This window comes from Platalea leucorodia (genome assembly GCF_965183815.1).
Source record: "Platalea leucorodia genome assembly, chromosome: 12".
NCBI classification, from domain to species: Eukaryota; Metazoa; Chordata; class Aves; order Pelecaniformes; family Threskiornithidae; genus Platalea; species Platalea leucorodia.
Window position 1 is genome coordinate 7,036,850 of NC_138834.1, and position 15,089 is coordinate 7,051,938.

At 42.4% G+C, this 15,089-nt stretch overlaps 1 protein-coding gene across 2 annotated transcripts in view; it reads right to left on the reverse strand.

Moving 5' to 3' along the window:
- The window catches only part of ATP2A2 (ATPase sarcoplasmic/endoplasmic reticulum Ca2+ transporting 2), a 49,124-nt gene extending 35,780 nt beyond the window's left edge, over positions 1-13,344 (reverse strand). For both annotated transcript variants that reach the window (XM_082325471.1, XM_082325470.1), the window contains exons 1-5: positions 13,132-13,344; positions 12,022-12,039; positions 11,847-11,929; positions 3,596-3,700; positions 375-513 (exon numbers count right to left, since the gene is read on the reverse strand). In XM_082325471.1, coding sequence (XP_082181597.1) covers positions 375-513; positions 3,596-3,700; positions 11,847-11,929; positions 12,022-12,039; positions 13,132-13,249 — 463 coding nt within the window. In that variant the 5' untranslated portion in view covers positions 13,250-13,344. The remainder of the gene's footprint in view (positions 1-374; positions 514-3,595; positions 3,701-11,846; positions 11,930-12,021; positions 12,040-13,131) is intronic.
- Between the last annotated feature and the right edge of the window lie 1,745 nt (positions 13,345-15,089).

Here is a 15,089-nt window from a genome sequence, read left to right on the forward strand (position 1 = left end):
AAACTGAACCCATTTAAAAGCAAGGAAAAGAGAGTATTTTGTGATAGAAAACAGACAAGTTATAAGACACTCGGAAAACAGACTTTAGAAAATAAAATTTGAGAGTCCTGACAAGTGTTAAAACCTGTACTCCAATTAAGATGCTTTTAGACCTACCAATTAAACTAAGTGGCAATTTGAAAAACAATCCCCTCAGTGCAAATGCACATTTAAGATAATTACAGATGAACAGAAGCAAGATTGTTCGTAAGTGATGCATATACTTAGGCATCTTTGAAACTCCCCCCAGGGCCTCAAATCATTAAGATAAGGCCCCCACAACAACTTTATAATAGTGTGCTAATACATGTATGTACTACATAAATGAGTCTTACCTGCCACTTCTACAATATCACCTGGGACAATGTCTCTTGCTTTAATCCTCTGTACACTTTTTCGGTCTTGTCGATATACTTTGCCCATTTCTGGTTCATATTCTTTAAGAGCTTCAATAGCATTTTCAGCATTTCTTTCCTAAAAGACAGCAAAAAAATGTGTAACTTTAAAAGCCCTCAAGTAAAAAATACGTATGTCAGATCCGATTTTTCAAACGCATTATCATATGAATACTACTGACTCAGCTCAGCTACACTTATTAATACAGAAAATTATGTGACCCCTCCCCTTATGAGGTTGCTGACTGGAAATCATTACAACGTAATTCAGATATTAGTGGGCATTTAGAACCTAGAAGTTGTTTATTCAAACGCTGCAGTGTTCCCCATCAAGAATAGCCACTGTGTCTTGTTACAGGCAGGCCACACAGAGTTCTATGTAACATGGATGCTTTTTGACATAAAAAAAGGCACGAAGCAGAATTAAGACTCACGGATACAGTCTTAATTCTGTACCTTACCAGCTGGAGCAGCTTAGACTCAGACTGGAGTGGACTAGTGCTACTGAATTTCATTTACTAATAGAAATCAAGCGTGAAGTTAAGACAAAGCTCAAACAGCGTATTATCAACTTCGTTTCAGCAAATCAAGTCACACTAAAGTGAAATTAAAGCATACAGACTAGAAGCTTCCCCAGAGTCTCTTAACAGTTTACAAACTTAGATGAATCCCCACACATGACAACCTTTTTATTTCCACTAACACTAGCACAATAGCTTTCCTGTCTCAAGCACAGTTCTCTCAGCTAAGCACTACCAGAGATCGATATCAACATCGTGATGCCACCTAGATAAAGGACAACATAAGAAACCAACAGCTATCAGTACTCCTTCTCTAGCTCTTTGAGAAGTAACTTATTTTCCAGCCTATTGACGAGACAAACGTCATATAGTCCTGATTATTATAGATAATGTAAGGGCGCACATAGTTTTTAGAATGTCTGCACTTCAAATATATACCAGCCTTTCCAGGTAATAAAAACTTCCTCCTGCACGTGTCAGAGCAGAAACCTAATCGTTAGAAATTCAAAGACTGAGGTACTAGGTACTTCTACATAACAATGAAGCTGAAAACCAGCATTACCAAAACCATCTTGAAGGACTAATGTTTACATGGCACAGCTCAGTGTCAGGCAGCGCAGCAGCGATACCAGCGCAGACCTATAAAGCTATAATTAATACTAGCCTCATATTCCACCAGGTAAATTAATTCTGCTCCTCAGCACAATAATGCTGATATTGCTTTTCTGTGGATTAACCGAGTTAACATTAGGCAAAACCTCAAAGGTACAAAAGAAAGCCCCGCAACTGGAAGGTCAGTTAAACAGAACTTTTCCTTCAAAAAGGAGAAACAAGAAAGAATTAAACAAGACTCAGCTAGGACAGCCAGCTCAGTGTGTTGACTCTATCTTTTTGTTCCCAGTTTCCTTGAAGTTATGGTAGTTAGACTATCTTGCCAACCAATGAAGCACTAGCAGATGGCACTTTGGGAAAAGGGCACGTGAGAGGAAAGGTTGAGGAGGGCAGAGCTAAGGCAATGACTCAGTTGCTCACATCTAGTACCTGTAGAAACAGATACATTTATGGGTGGAGACTACGTACTGTGACTTATTTTCCATGCCCATTAAAACAAGGGAATGAGTCATTTGATCTGTACAGCCATTCTGTTTCACAATTAAGTTCACTGCACGTAGAGAGAGAGAGATAAGTATTCTTTGCACACTATCATGTCCGAAAAAAATTGGTTATTTCCTACAACAGGGTATACAACTACACAAGAAAATACCCGAACTATACAGATTGCTTTACATTTCATACTTACAATTACTACACGCAAAATTCTAACTCAAAGTTTCAAGTTAAAGATTAATTCTTGCGCAATTGTTTTATGCAGATTTAAATAGAAAATTACACTTAAGGGGGCAATGCCATCATCCCTTGATCGACATTACCTCTTTGCACCATACCGGCTCTAGCAGTTGCACAGCAAGCTGGATACTGCTAAAAACTGATTTTTTTGAGGGTTAGTCTTCAACCAGCTTATTTGCGCTAGCACAAAACAGAATGTGCAGCAATGCCACGCCTGGTGGCTTCCAGTGCATAGGCTCCTCTCTAATGTGTTTAATAGGGCTCCTCCTCTTAATTTTTCTTGTTATTTTGGACAGTTTTGGGGCTTGTGCTTCGGGTTTGTTTGGGTTTGGTTGGTTGGTTGGTTTTTTGTGTTTTTTGTTTGTTTTTTTTGTGTTTTTTGTTTGGTTGGTTTTTTTAGAAGCATGAAACCTGACTTGCTAAGATAGCAAGTAACTGTCACATTAACACCACCCCTTTAAAAAAAAAACAAAACAAAACAAAAAAACCCACTCAAAACCAACCTTACAAAGAACCTTAAGTTACCCTGAAAATCCTAGAATACTTTTTATCTGCAGAAAAACAATTCTAATAAAACATGCTGTCTGAAGTGATCAAATTAGTAAACTAAAGTTATATGAACAATTTTGTTTTGGCATCTCAAGAAGTCTTAGAACATGCTACTGCTGATACGATTTATAAAAAGCCATCTAATTAATCTCACAACTGATAATGTAGGAAAAATTTCATGGTATTTAGATGTTGTTTTCAGAAGAAACTTCTGCCTTTTGACAGACATGCAGTCTTTAGCTGTACACTTAATAGGTACTATAGTAATTGAATAGAAAGAATTAATACTGTATCAAACATATTAATAATAGCATTTGTCTCAAGAGGAAACAGACAAGAAACTAGATTACAAGCATTCCACCTTTGGTTCCTTAGTTGGGACAAACCCCTTTTTTTTGCAAGCCGATCCAATTAATTGTTTCTTAGCTTTGCAAGATTTGATTTATTTCCTGATTTCAGGCCTTCATTCCGGACTGCCTAGTTCACGTGTTCAACGGTGTGTGGCCAAACACACTGACGGGCACTTCGCCTTTTTGGCAATACTTCTGAAGCTTTCATTTTACCTTAAAGTCAACGCTTTCTGTCCAGAAGTTTTATGGTATGCTGACTCTCAGGAATCTAAAGTTAGCGACACATATTACTTACATTGTATTAAGGACCTGACGCTACACTGCACAGTCTTTCCTCTTAAGCCAAAAAAACCCAAAACATTTGTGATTTGATGTTGTAAAAATATCTGCATACCTGCCACACTCCCACAATTGCATTGGCTACTAATATAAGTAAGATTACAAAAGGCTCTACAAATGCTGTGATTGTTTCTTCACCTTCTTCAAACCAGGCCAGGACCTGTAAGACAAACATGATTCAAATTAGCGATTTACACAGACACCTCGCAAACTTACGACCCAGTAAATTTCAGCTTGAGGTTCGACTGCTTAGACTTGAGCAATTTTTGAAACCCCTCAATCTTCCAAGATGTAGTTTTGTAGTTCATGAATGAGTTGGCAATATGCAGTGAAAAAGGAGAAAAAGAATCCTTACTAAAGTAGTACGAAGTTCATTTCCAAGGCTGCTCTTCTTTTAAAGGAGCAAGCTATTTATTTGGGAAACCTATTGCTACTTTTGCTTCACAAATTAAAGCAGAAGTTGTGACAACAAGCTACGGCAATTAAAAGTTTCAAAAAATTTTTCATTACTGTCTAAAACAGGATGCAGACAGATTAGTTTGTCTACTTAGAACACTAAAATTTTGCCAGAATCTGAGTTTTAACCAAGTTAATTGTTCCTTACGAATAACTTAAGACACACAAATGGAAACAGCTTTACAAGTTTTCAGTAAGTAGAAATGAAAAATAAGCATCTACTTATTTAAATACAGGTAGTGTCTTATTGAAGCATCTAAGTGAATTGTATAGTTACATCTGAAGTTGAATTCTGAGCTGAGTAGCTGATAAAACTCAAATTAAAACTGGATTTTTAAAAGTAAAGCAGCTTGAGGACTTGCATAAAAGGCTCCACATAGACTTTAATTCATTTGCTTTAGAATTACTCTCTAGTTTTAGGCTTCTGCCATTCACTTGACTTGAATGGGTATATGTCAGGGGCTCTGCAGAGTTCTGTAGTTACCAAAGAAAAGTCAAGCTAACATGACCAGAGAGGAAGAGCTTTTTCGTCAACATGTTGAGCAACAGGAAGCCTGGAAAGCAACAGTAAATAGGAACAACGTGTTGAGATAATTAGGGCTAGTAGTCAGGCAACAGCACGCTGAATCACTAGAAGACTGCAGCGAGCAAACCGTTACTAAAGCAAGCGCCATAATTCCACCAACATGCTGCTCAGAGCTATTGCTCAATTGTGAAACACTCCAGGATGTTAAAAGGAAGGAGCAGCAGCATGAAAGCCTCAAGCAGAAAACAGACTGTCAAGCAAATTCAATACAACAACAAATTTTATTGCAAAAGGATGAACTTATAAGATCCAGGTTATGATTAGTAAGACTGAAACATTCCAACTGGCAACACAACATTTTGAGGGTCTGTGTAATCCCTCTGGAGAAGAGATTTAGTTAGGATCTCTTACGCTCTCTACATCTCAGTATTTCTTCGCTCCTCCCACACCACTAATCTCCAATCCCCAGTAACAACTTCTGCCATTTGACCTGCTAGAGCAGTCAACAGTCGACATCGTAGTCTTCGCTCCATGCATTACCCCTTATATCACGGACAGCTTCTATTCTGCACCAGCACTGCTGCCTCCAGTGGAGCTACAGAAATGGCTAACGGTACATTTCCAGTTTTCTTGGCATATACAAGGTCACACGCTGCCATCAGAAAAGCTGCTTAGTATCTGTTTCTTCCCTCCTTTTCTTTATTGGAATTCTGTAGAGCCCATTTTGTTTCCAACAAAGCAAGTAAATTCGATCATTTTATGATGTTCTGAACAGAGCAGGCACCTACAAGGTTAACTGGAATAAAACATCTGCTTTACACAATGCTAAACCATAATCTTTTCAGACTGAAGACCACGTGTGTTGTAAAATAACATTGAGAAAGCCTGCAACTTTAAGAGCTAAGGAAAGCAGCTACGAGGACAGCAAGATCCAAGTATGTCAAGGAGAACCAAAATTAAGTTTTCAAGGCATCTTTTCTTTCAATAAGCCATTATTTCAAAAAGAGCAGATGAACTCAGATTAGAGATCCTGACAGTACGGATCCAATTTTTAGATCTTCACTGGTTTTTGTTTTGCCAAAATTATCAATCTGTGACCAGATTAAAATTAAGTATCTAGTTAATCCTGGAAGCCAGCAACACACATTTCTCCCCCAAAAAGTTTCCACACAATTATGAACAGTGGAACAATCTAAGCTCTAGTTCTAGAATGTTTTAGTGAATATACAAATAACAGCATACATTGTGAGGTCTTGGTTCTGTTATAGCAGCCTACAGCTATATTAACACTCCCTTTAGGACACTTGTGATACACAACACATATTGCTGTAACAGATCATGTTTATTATTTCACAGTAGCCTGAAGTAAAAACAAACCCACAGTAAAAACCAAAGAGAAAGCAGAACAAGGGATACAAGTATTTAACTAGGTGTTTTTAGTAACATCGGATCATATGCTGAAGCCTGGTAGAGACCAGACAATTCTTGTCCAAGGCACTGAGTCCTTGTCATGAAGTTTCCACTAGCACACTTTTAAGACCCTGGAGAGGTTTACAATGAGAGATCTTTTATTTGACTACTACTCAGAAGGGCCCCACCATATTTCAGCCCTAATCACTTTAAGACTCACATGTAGAACAGATTAATTTCCAGGTCATTGATCTCCAATGTACTGTTCAGGCAATACAATCCGTAAGTAGCGTTACCGTGTATTTAAGAAGCTTAGAAGAGCAGGCAAAAGAGAGTAAGATAATTGCTCAAGAGAAATGCAAGTCTGAAAATATAAGGGAAATTAATAGCAAGACATAAAAGTCCCATATCAACAGCCGACGCAAGCAGCTTAAAGGACAACTTTCATTCAGCATATTTGCTTTAGGGCTGCTAGAGCCGTGGCTTGCAGAAGCCTGTTTCAATCAAAGCCTAATGGGGGGGACCTGCAGTACACTAAGCCAAAAAATACACAGTGATGGGCAAATAGCACTTAGTTTTCATGGATATTTGTGAAAAGGGGCAGAGGGACAATGCAGAAGTCAGCCAGCAATAAAGTGGCTACTGATGAAAACAGCTAGAAGAGCAGAAGTGTCCTTACAGCTTTTCGCATTTCTACAAGTTAAGTATCTCTGTATTGTAAGATAAGTTATGGAGGCAAGTTGTCTCAGCTGACTATTTATCATTAATTAACAAAACCAGAATTCGAGTAAAGAATGGTTCTTTCAAGATAGAATTCTGTTGCCCAGCAGGCTGTACCCGCTTACCACTAACAGAGGAAAAGCAAACAGTTTGTTGTCAGCAACCTAACAAGTTTTTTCGTTTGTTTTTCATTTTGACAATGGAAACTTAGAAGCAAGCTGGGACAGTAAGATCTCATCCTAACGAAAAGCCCTGGACTAATTGAAGCAGGTCATGTAAAACCATGGACTGCTTTTAAGAGAGCTTTCTTCTCACAGGATGCTGTGAATTAAGACTTAGTATATTTTGGACAGAGTACTAACGACAGCTCAGAAAACCCTCTTTTAGTGATTTTTCTTTTCAATACAAATTAGCTTAAAATTAAGCAGATGCAAACTATTTTTTTGTAGTCCTGATACTTGTTCCATGTCAGTTATACTGAACACCAGGAAATACTAAAGAAAAACCTCCCCATTTTAGTTCCATTATTCAGTAGAGATTTTTTTTTTTTTTATTTGCTACCCAAGGCGGGGGGGGGGGGCTTGACCACAAATATAAGTACAAAACTAAGAAATTTACTGGGTTAGCAGATTGTAAGCACCCATCAGATATGCTATTCCGTATTTCTGAAAATAAATACATTCCTGTGATCAGCGTAGCAATAAGGGAAAAAATAAAGATACATAGCACCCACAGTTTAATTTCTACAAAGTAAAACGGAATTGCAATTGCTTCTCACAGTTTATTCACCCTAACCATCAGTTGGTATCTCAGGTGCTATTGAGTAATCAGAGTTTAGCTAAAAGCGTGCCAGTGTAATGTACTACAGCAATCCTTATCTTATGCCACATACTCACTGCTACTGACCTTAACAGGTAGCTTTTGGGGTGATTTCAGGGCAAAGCCTGCAACATTTTTACTGACACATCTCACTCCAAGAGTAGCTTTGTTCACCTTTTAACGCAGGTTAGGCTGTACTCATGCTAATTTACAGGCTATAATAAGTTCTGGACTAAATCACGATATATTGTTTTAATCTAAACATGGATATCTGCTAGTAGAAAACATTCCCAGAACATTGACTTCTAAGTCAGCTTAGGAATCAAAGAAATAATCGGGGAAAAAAAAAAAAAACGAAAAGAAAAAAAGAGGAATGCTCTTCGGATGCTGTATTTAACCATCTTTTTAATACTTAATTTTTTGGTAGAGTTTATAGTCTACGCTGCATCTTGCAGAAGAAAATTCACTGTAAGTGTGATGCAAAGACAAGACTGCATGGTTAAGCATACATCACTGTTTAAAGCATATATATACTTTACCAAATAATTATTCTACATCAGATACACAGGTAACATCTTGCAACTTGTCATTTACACAGCAAAGAAAGCTGTTCTTTTATGTAAATACTGTAGATTTGAGTACATGCTCCAGAAGTAGCAAGAATTAAAAGCCATAGTGCATGGAAAATTAAACATCCCCTTACTTGCACCAAGAAAGTCAGGCTATGAAGGGCCTTGAACTGCTGAGATACACTCTACAGGTTTATTTCTGCATAGGCTTCACAGATTCGACACACCACCAAGATAAGGGCCAAGCCTATGCGTAGATCCATTTATTCACCACCAGAAATTATTTATATTGTTTCTCTTCAAAAGCCATACTTAAGGCCAATAAAAATACTAAAGAAACAATAGTGTAAGAATTTAAGCTGTTACTAACTAGGCACATCTGTAACAGCAATTCCAACTTGGAATGTAGGACATAGTATCTACAGCCAACAAACAGGCAGCATATGACCCCTACAATCAGCCAGGGTGACACAGATTCAGCTGTTAGTCTGATTTATTTTACTGACACATACCTGACAGGGGGTGTGGGAGTAGAGGACACAAAAGGCACTTTGAACACAGAAGTTTATACTGCATGTAAGAGAGGATGTTTTTGCACAAAAATCTAATGCCGATCTCAATGTTAAAGATGGCTGTTTCAGTGCAGTCAGTCATAATTGTAAGAATCTAATATGATTTATGATCACAACACAATTCCCAGAAAAGCTTCCGCAACACAAAACAATGATCTATATACCCTGAGATCCTCTCTCTCTCATACCTGAATCTTCAATGTTTTTTTTAATTGATGATGTACAGCTGGTGAAGAACACTGCTACATTCACTGCCCTACCAGCACCTATGCCTTTCCTGAAAGCACACGTAAATCTGCTGCCTCTACCACAAAGTACATACTCTATTCGATTGTCAGAAAAACCAAATTCAAATTAGACTAAGTTTTCAGTGACACACTTAAAAAAAAAACAACACCCTTAAAAAATGAAATGAAGTCGGTGCTGTATCTTCATGCCCAATTCCAACACCCAGCCCCCCCCCCCCCCCAGTAACTCAAAAGACTTGGGGGCTTTTGGGGTCATGTGTTCTTAAGTCCTTGGTAAGCCACCTTTTTCCATCCCTTGTCATTCAACGGAAACTACTTATTTGAGCATCTTGACAAAAAATCCCTTTGGGACATACACCAGGCCTTGAAGTCTTCAGTTGAAAGTTATTTCAAACAGGAGCCATTATCCAACCTTACTTCTGTTGGTACGCTCTACAATTTCCTACTTTCTACTCAAGTGCTACTGTTTACGGTCTATCAAACAATAAATCATAGTAAAAAGCAGTCATTGAAGTGAGAATCAGCACTTCACTAAGTTCTACAGTACGATTCTGTGGGATCTGACGCTGCCCCCAAGAAAGCCAGAAGTCTTGACTCATTAAAGAGCCGCTCTCAACAGTATTACTCAACATCCAAAACCAACGCAAATTTAACTGACTCCATTTTAAGTCTAATTATCCATTTCAAGATCTCTAAGGCACTGGGAGTTTTGCATGCCTTGCAACAGTACGAACGGAAAACCTGAATTTCTAAGGCTTGTAAAAGATAGCATAATAAACATGCTGAAGTTAATCTCTAGCATTAAGTTGTTCTATCAGAAGAATGACTTAGCATAATTTGTAATCTCAGCACTATGTATAAATCCAGTTTTTAATGTAATATTTTCAAGTGTTCTCATGGAACAATTACTGTTCACAAGCCTAACGCAGCTATGTACTCCATTCAAACATTTCCAGAACACCAGAATTCAGGTGATATTACATCCAATTTTTGCAGCAATACAGTCTTTATATCAACATTCTCAACAGTTCTTTACAGCTACTACAGAAGTCTCTAACATGCTTTCATCAAGAAAAAGTGTTAGAACCTAAGAAAAACAGACAACAGATGATCACCTTCTGAGCAAGGAGAAAGCCAGAAACAAACACAAAGGGGAAGTGCTTTTAAAGTACCAGAATTATAACAGATCTGTTTTTTTCTTTTACATTTCATCAAAAAGAGAAAATCTTTACTACTAATGTCAATTTAGAGTGGATATCTGTAACTCTTAAATAGGAGACAGAAAAGGCAGAGCAGTAGCCCAAGGTCACATACAATGCCAGTTACACAGAACCAGGGAACCCAGGTCTATCTGACATTCCATTAGACTACAGTCTCCTCTTTAATTAGATAGGAAAATTAAGCATACTGAAAAAAAACTGAATCCAGTTACTAATCGAATTTTCAAAGCAGGCTTGGCAGTGTATGTTGTATGACCTCTGTCAGTCTGGTACCATACTTACTCAGATTCATCAACGAAAGCTTAAACTTTGGTGAATTTGATTTTTCATTTACTTGGTTATAATAAAAACAAATGGTGTACCTTGGCATCAAAGGCTAACAAACTTCTGTACTGTCATCTCTCTCATGAGATGAGAAAAACATTCCTGACTTTTCAGGAACAAAAATGCATCCCCTTCTCACCCTCCGGGAGGGGAAAATGGGAAAGAAGAGAAAAAAAAAAAAATCTTTTGAATGACCTGTTTACTCAATTTTCTATAGCCGGTCTGGTTTCCTCACCAGGAAACAGAAGAATGAGTAAGGCACATTTGTCTCCATGGTCAAGATCAATGCCGCCAATCACTGCTCAGCTGGTAATGGTATATGCATACCAAAACCCAAAGCGCTTTGCAGGGGTGTCAGTGTGGGCACAGCCAAAGCCTCTCTTGGTGGAGGAGCAGCAGCACAACATATACTGCAGCACCCACAACAGGGCAACCCTTCCCCCATCAAACAGAACAGCTTCACAGTACATTCTCCTCTGCCCATCCTAATTAGCTTGCCCTTAGCTAAAGAGTCACCACAATTTCCACTCCCCCCAAGAGCTGCAGCATTTCTTTTTTTTTTTTTTTTTAAAGTAGTTAATTACAATTCCAGGGCAAAGTCTACTATAAACTTTTACTCCTACCTAAACAATTTAATATTCTGCACACTTTTCTTTCTATTGTCCAACTCCCCAAGACATACAGCCTTCATCTTTCTTCTATACTTAGCCTTTGCTCAGTTCGCCAGTTTTTCCAGCAAACGCATACCACCCTTTACACGTTATATAGAAAGATTGCCTAAACATGCTTTAAAAAAAAAAAAAGTTAAAAGTGTTCTTGTTCTTTTAATCCTGTATGCAAAGCAAGATGTCCATTTAATGACTGGACTATCCAAAGGTCAGTTACCAAATTTGGTCAACAATGGTGCCATCACAGCCGTCATCATTCTTGTCACTGTCAAAAGCAACAACTGTCACCTTGCTATTATCAGGAAGGGAAGGCAACTGGAATATTCGCCATGTAAATTCTATTTACAGTCTGCACTGCATCCAAAAATGTCTTCCAATGATTATACATTGAGCTTGATAACGATTAACTCAAAGGCAAGAAGAATGTCCAGTTAAACGCTTACTCAAGGTTAGTTTTCAAAGCCAACAAAAGCATTGGGAAATCCCACCTCAAATAAGCAAACTGGGTTGAATGAGAAGCACTTTTAAAAATACCTGCCTAGTGTAGTTACGTACTTATGACTCATGCAATAAAAGATTCCCTGAAATTTTCTTTTCCAGCATACAGAAGCCTCTTCGCAAGGCAACTAATTTAAGAGATAGCTGTTTACTTCACATCTTACACTTCTACCTTTTGAGAAAGAGAGTAACTTCACTATGTACAGTTCCTATACATCGGAACATCTGTCATTCTGCAATACGGAAGCCTACGAAATAAAAAAAATTCATACTTACAAAAGATATGCAAGCTGCCAGCAACAAAATTCTAACTAGTAAGTCTTCAAATTGTTCAATCACAAGCTCGAGTAAGGTTTTTCCTGCAATATGTAACAAAGCCATTTAGTTATGCCCATTAAAAAAAAATGATGACTTATCAAGAAGAATTAGCAGATTTCATGAACACGCTTACCTTCCTCAGCCGGTAACTCTGTCAGTGGAAGATTTTTCCAGGAAGCATGTCAAAGAAAAGAAATCATTGAAGAAACACATTAGAGCATTGTAAGGCATCCACCAGATACTGTTCCTGAATTGCACACTCAACTGGGTTGGATTTGACAGACATACTGAAAGCCCCATTAGGGTGGCTCTTTTCATTAGAGCATCTCAATGGGCCCGATAGTTTTGCATTTTAAGACACATACAGGTTAGCCGGAATGTGCTAAGGGTTATAATTCAGCCAAGTCATCACTCCAGCCAGCTGTGGGACTTCTGCTGTTGCTGCACACAAAGGGTCAAAGGCTCAAAATGCTTTTCAAACGCTTTCTGACAAAAGGTTTTCCTCCACATTCACTTAAAAAAAGGCAAGCCAACAAACTCGGTTCAAAATACTTCGAATTCTTTCCTCCATTTTAAGGATATTTTCTTATTTCTGCTCTCCCTTTTATCTCCCCGCAACTAGATTTAGTAATTCAAGAGGCACAAAAGCAGTGTTAAAGCTAAAAAAAAACCCCACCGTATAATCTTCTCATAGCTTTTCATTTTTACACAACGGCATAAGAGTTCAAAAGGGACTAGAGGAAGGCCAAGCAATAAGGATTAAAAAAAAGAAACACCTTATCGGCTGAATTCTGTGCCCCGACTCGAGAGAAGAATGTAAAATAAGGGACAGAAAGGCACTGAAAAGCAGGGAAAAATGAAGGTCAAGACGGACAAAAAAAAAAAACAAAAAAACCACAGCGCTTCATTTCAGAATGGAAGAAGATTTCCCACCGTTAAGGTGAAAGGAAACGGAGGTGACATCCTCCTTCCCAAAGCAGCCCTGTGAGCTTGGGGTATGAAAGAAACCCACGAGGTGGAGTTCAAGTCAGCCATCTTCTCTCCCTCGCTCCTATTCCGGGTCCTGTAAGAGATGCCGGCTTTGCAAATACACACACGATAGGCCTCGAAACAGGGCCCCGAGAAGGATGAGCGAAAAAGAGAAAGGGGTGGAAAAGGGAGCAGAGGGGGGAAAGACGACGAGTGCCAGCGACAGCATCCCCGCGGCGGAGGGAGGCGGGCGGCGTGGGGCCGGTTCACCTACCGTTGGAGCCCCATTTCTCCTTCAGCTTCTTGACTTGCTCCAGGCTGAGCCCGGTGCTTTCGTTGACGCCGAAATATGCCAAAACTTCCTCCACAGTCTTTGTGTGCGCGTTCTCCATGGCTGGGGCAGGGAGCAGCAAATGGTGCCTCGCCTCTTCTTCTTCTTCTTCCTCCTCCTCCTCAGCGGCGGCGGGCGCGGCGGCGAGCCCCCTCCTCAGCCCCTCGCTCTCTCCCCCACCGCCCCCGTCCTATCACCATAGACCCCCTCCCGCAACAGAGAGGGGCCCCCGAGCCCACCTCACGGCCTCACTCTTGCCGAAGGAGGCCGGAGGGGGAGGAAAAAAAAATTAAAAAAAAAAAAAAAGGAAAAAAAGGCAGGGAAAGCCGCCAGAAAAAAAAAGAAAAAAGCCCCCGCCCCCCTCCCGCCCCACACGCCCTCCGAGGGAGCCGAGCCGCCTCTCCGGCGGGGATGAGCGGGGCTTCAGGCGGCCCCCGGCCCCGGGCAGGCGGCTGAGGAGAGGGAGCAGAGAGGCGCGGGCCCCCGGGGCCGCTGTCGCCTCAGGGGCGCGGGAGGGCGTGCGGGGGGCTCGGCGGCTGCCTGCGCGGGGATGGGCCGCGTCCCGGTGGCCGAGCGGCCTCTCCGTTCGCTTGACTAGGCTCCGAGCCGCCCCCGCGGAGGGCGATAACGGCACGCCTCACCCCGCTCGCCTCCAGAGGTGAGGGGGGGAAGAAAAAGGCGCAGTTGCCCCGCTGCCCGCCTCGTCGGGAAGGGTCGGAATCGCCGCCCCCCGCCTCTAGCAGCCCGATCCTCCCCTCGCCGGCCCAGGCCGCTGTCGCCGTCACGGCTCGGGCTCGCTCGCCCGCCCCCCGCGCCCGGCCTCGGCGCTGTGCTCCCGCTCGCTCCGGTCGCGCACCGGCGGCGGCTGCTCTAATGTAACTTATGGGAGCTGGGCCGCCCGGGCCCCTCTCGCCGCCGCGGCATGTGGACGCCGCTCATTGGCGGGGCGCGCTGCGCGGGGCGGGGGGAAGGCGCGGCCCCGCCCGCGGCGCTGAGGCGGTGGCGGCGGCGCCTGGCGCGGCCCTGCGCAGCGCGGCCGCCCGCCCGCCCGCCCTCGGGAGGAGGCGGAGGCGGAGGCGGGTGATGCAGGCCTCATGCGGCGGCGGGAGCGCTTCCGCTCCGCCGTGGGAGAGGCCTGCAGGTGGGGTGGCCGCTTTCCCGCCCCCCTGCCCCGGCGTGACCCGCCGCGGCCGCCCTCTGTCCCGGCCTCAACCCGCGGCTGGTGGCTGAGGGGGAGCGGGGCTGCCCCGGCGGCAGCGCGCGGCGGCTGAGGGGAGCCGATAGGCGCCTCAGCGCGGAGGGTTGGCGCGGAGCTGCCCCGGCGCATATCGTGACAGGAGTGTCAGCCTGCCTGTGGGGGCTGCCCTCAATTCTGTCGTGACGGGAGCCTCATCCAGCCAAAGGGTGAGTGTGGGGCTGCCCCCACCTCTGTCGTGACAGGAGCGTCATCCAGCCGAGAGAGCGCCAGAGGTGAGAGACGGGCGGGCTGCGTGCCTCCATGCTGGCACTGAAGGGGTTCGTTCCCCCGCCGTCCTGCCCCCGCGCTGAGGCCTGCGCTGACACCGAGCAATGCCTTTTGCACAGCTTCCCTAATTCCCGTCGCAGCCATCGCAGGCTGCCCCGCCAGCCCAGCAGTGACACGCACGCTCAGCCCTGGCGTGCACAGAGATAACGTAAGGAGGTATAAACTGCACAGTGTGATTTCAGCAGCCTGTGTGGTGTGAGGTACCAGCTTTCCTCAGCACAGTGTCTTGATAACTGACACAGACTCACAAACCAATATAGAACACAGCAAACTGACTGATACAGCCATCCCACCCAATAATTCACAGAAACTTGAATGGAGACAATACAAACTGAGAGAGACCAGCACCGACTGACATTAATGACACCTGCAATAC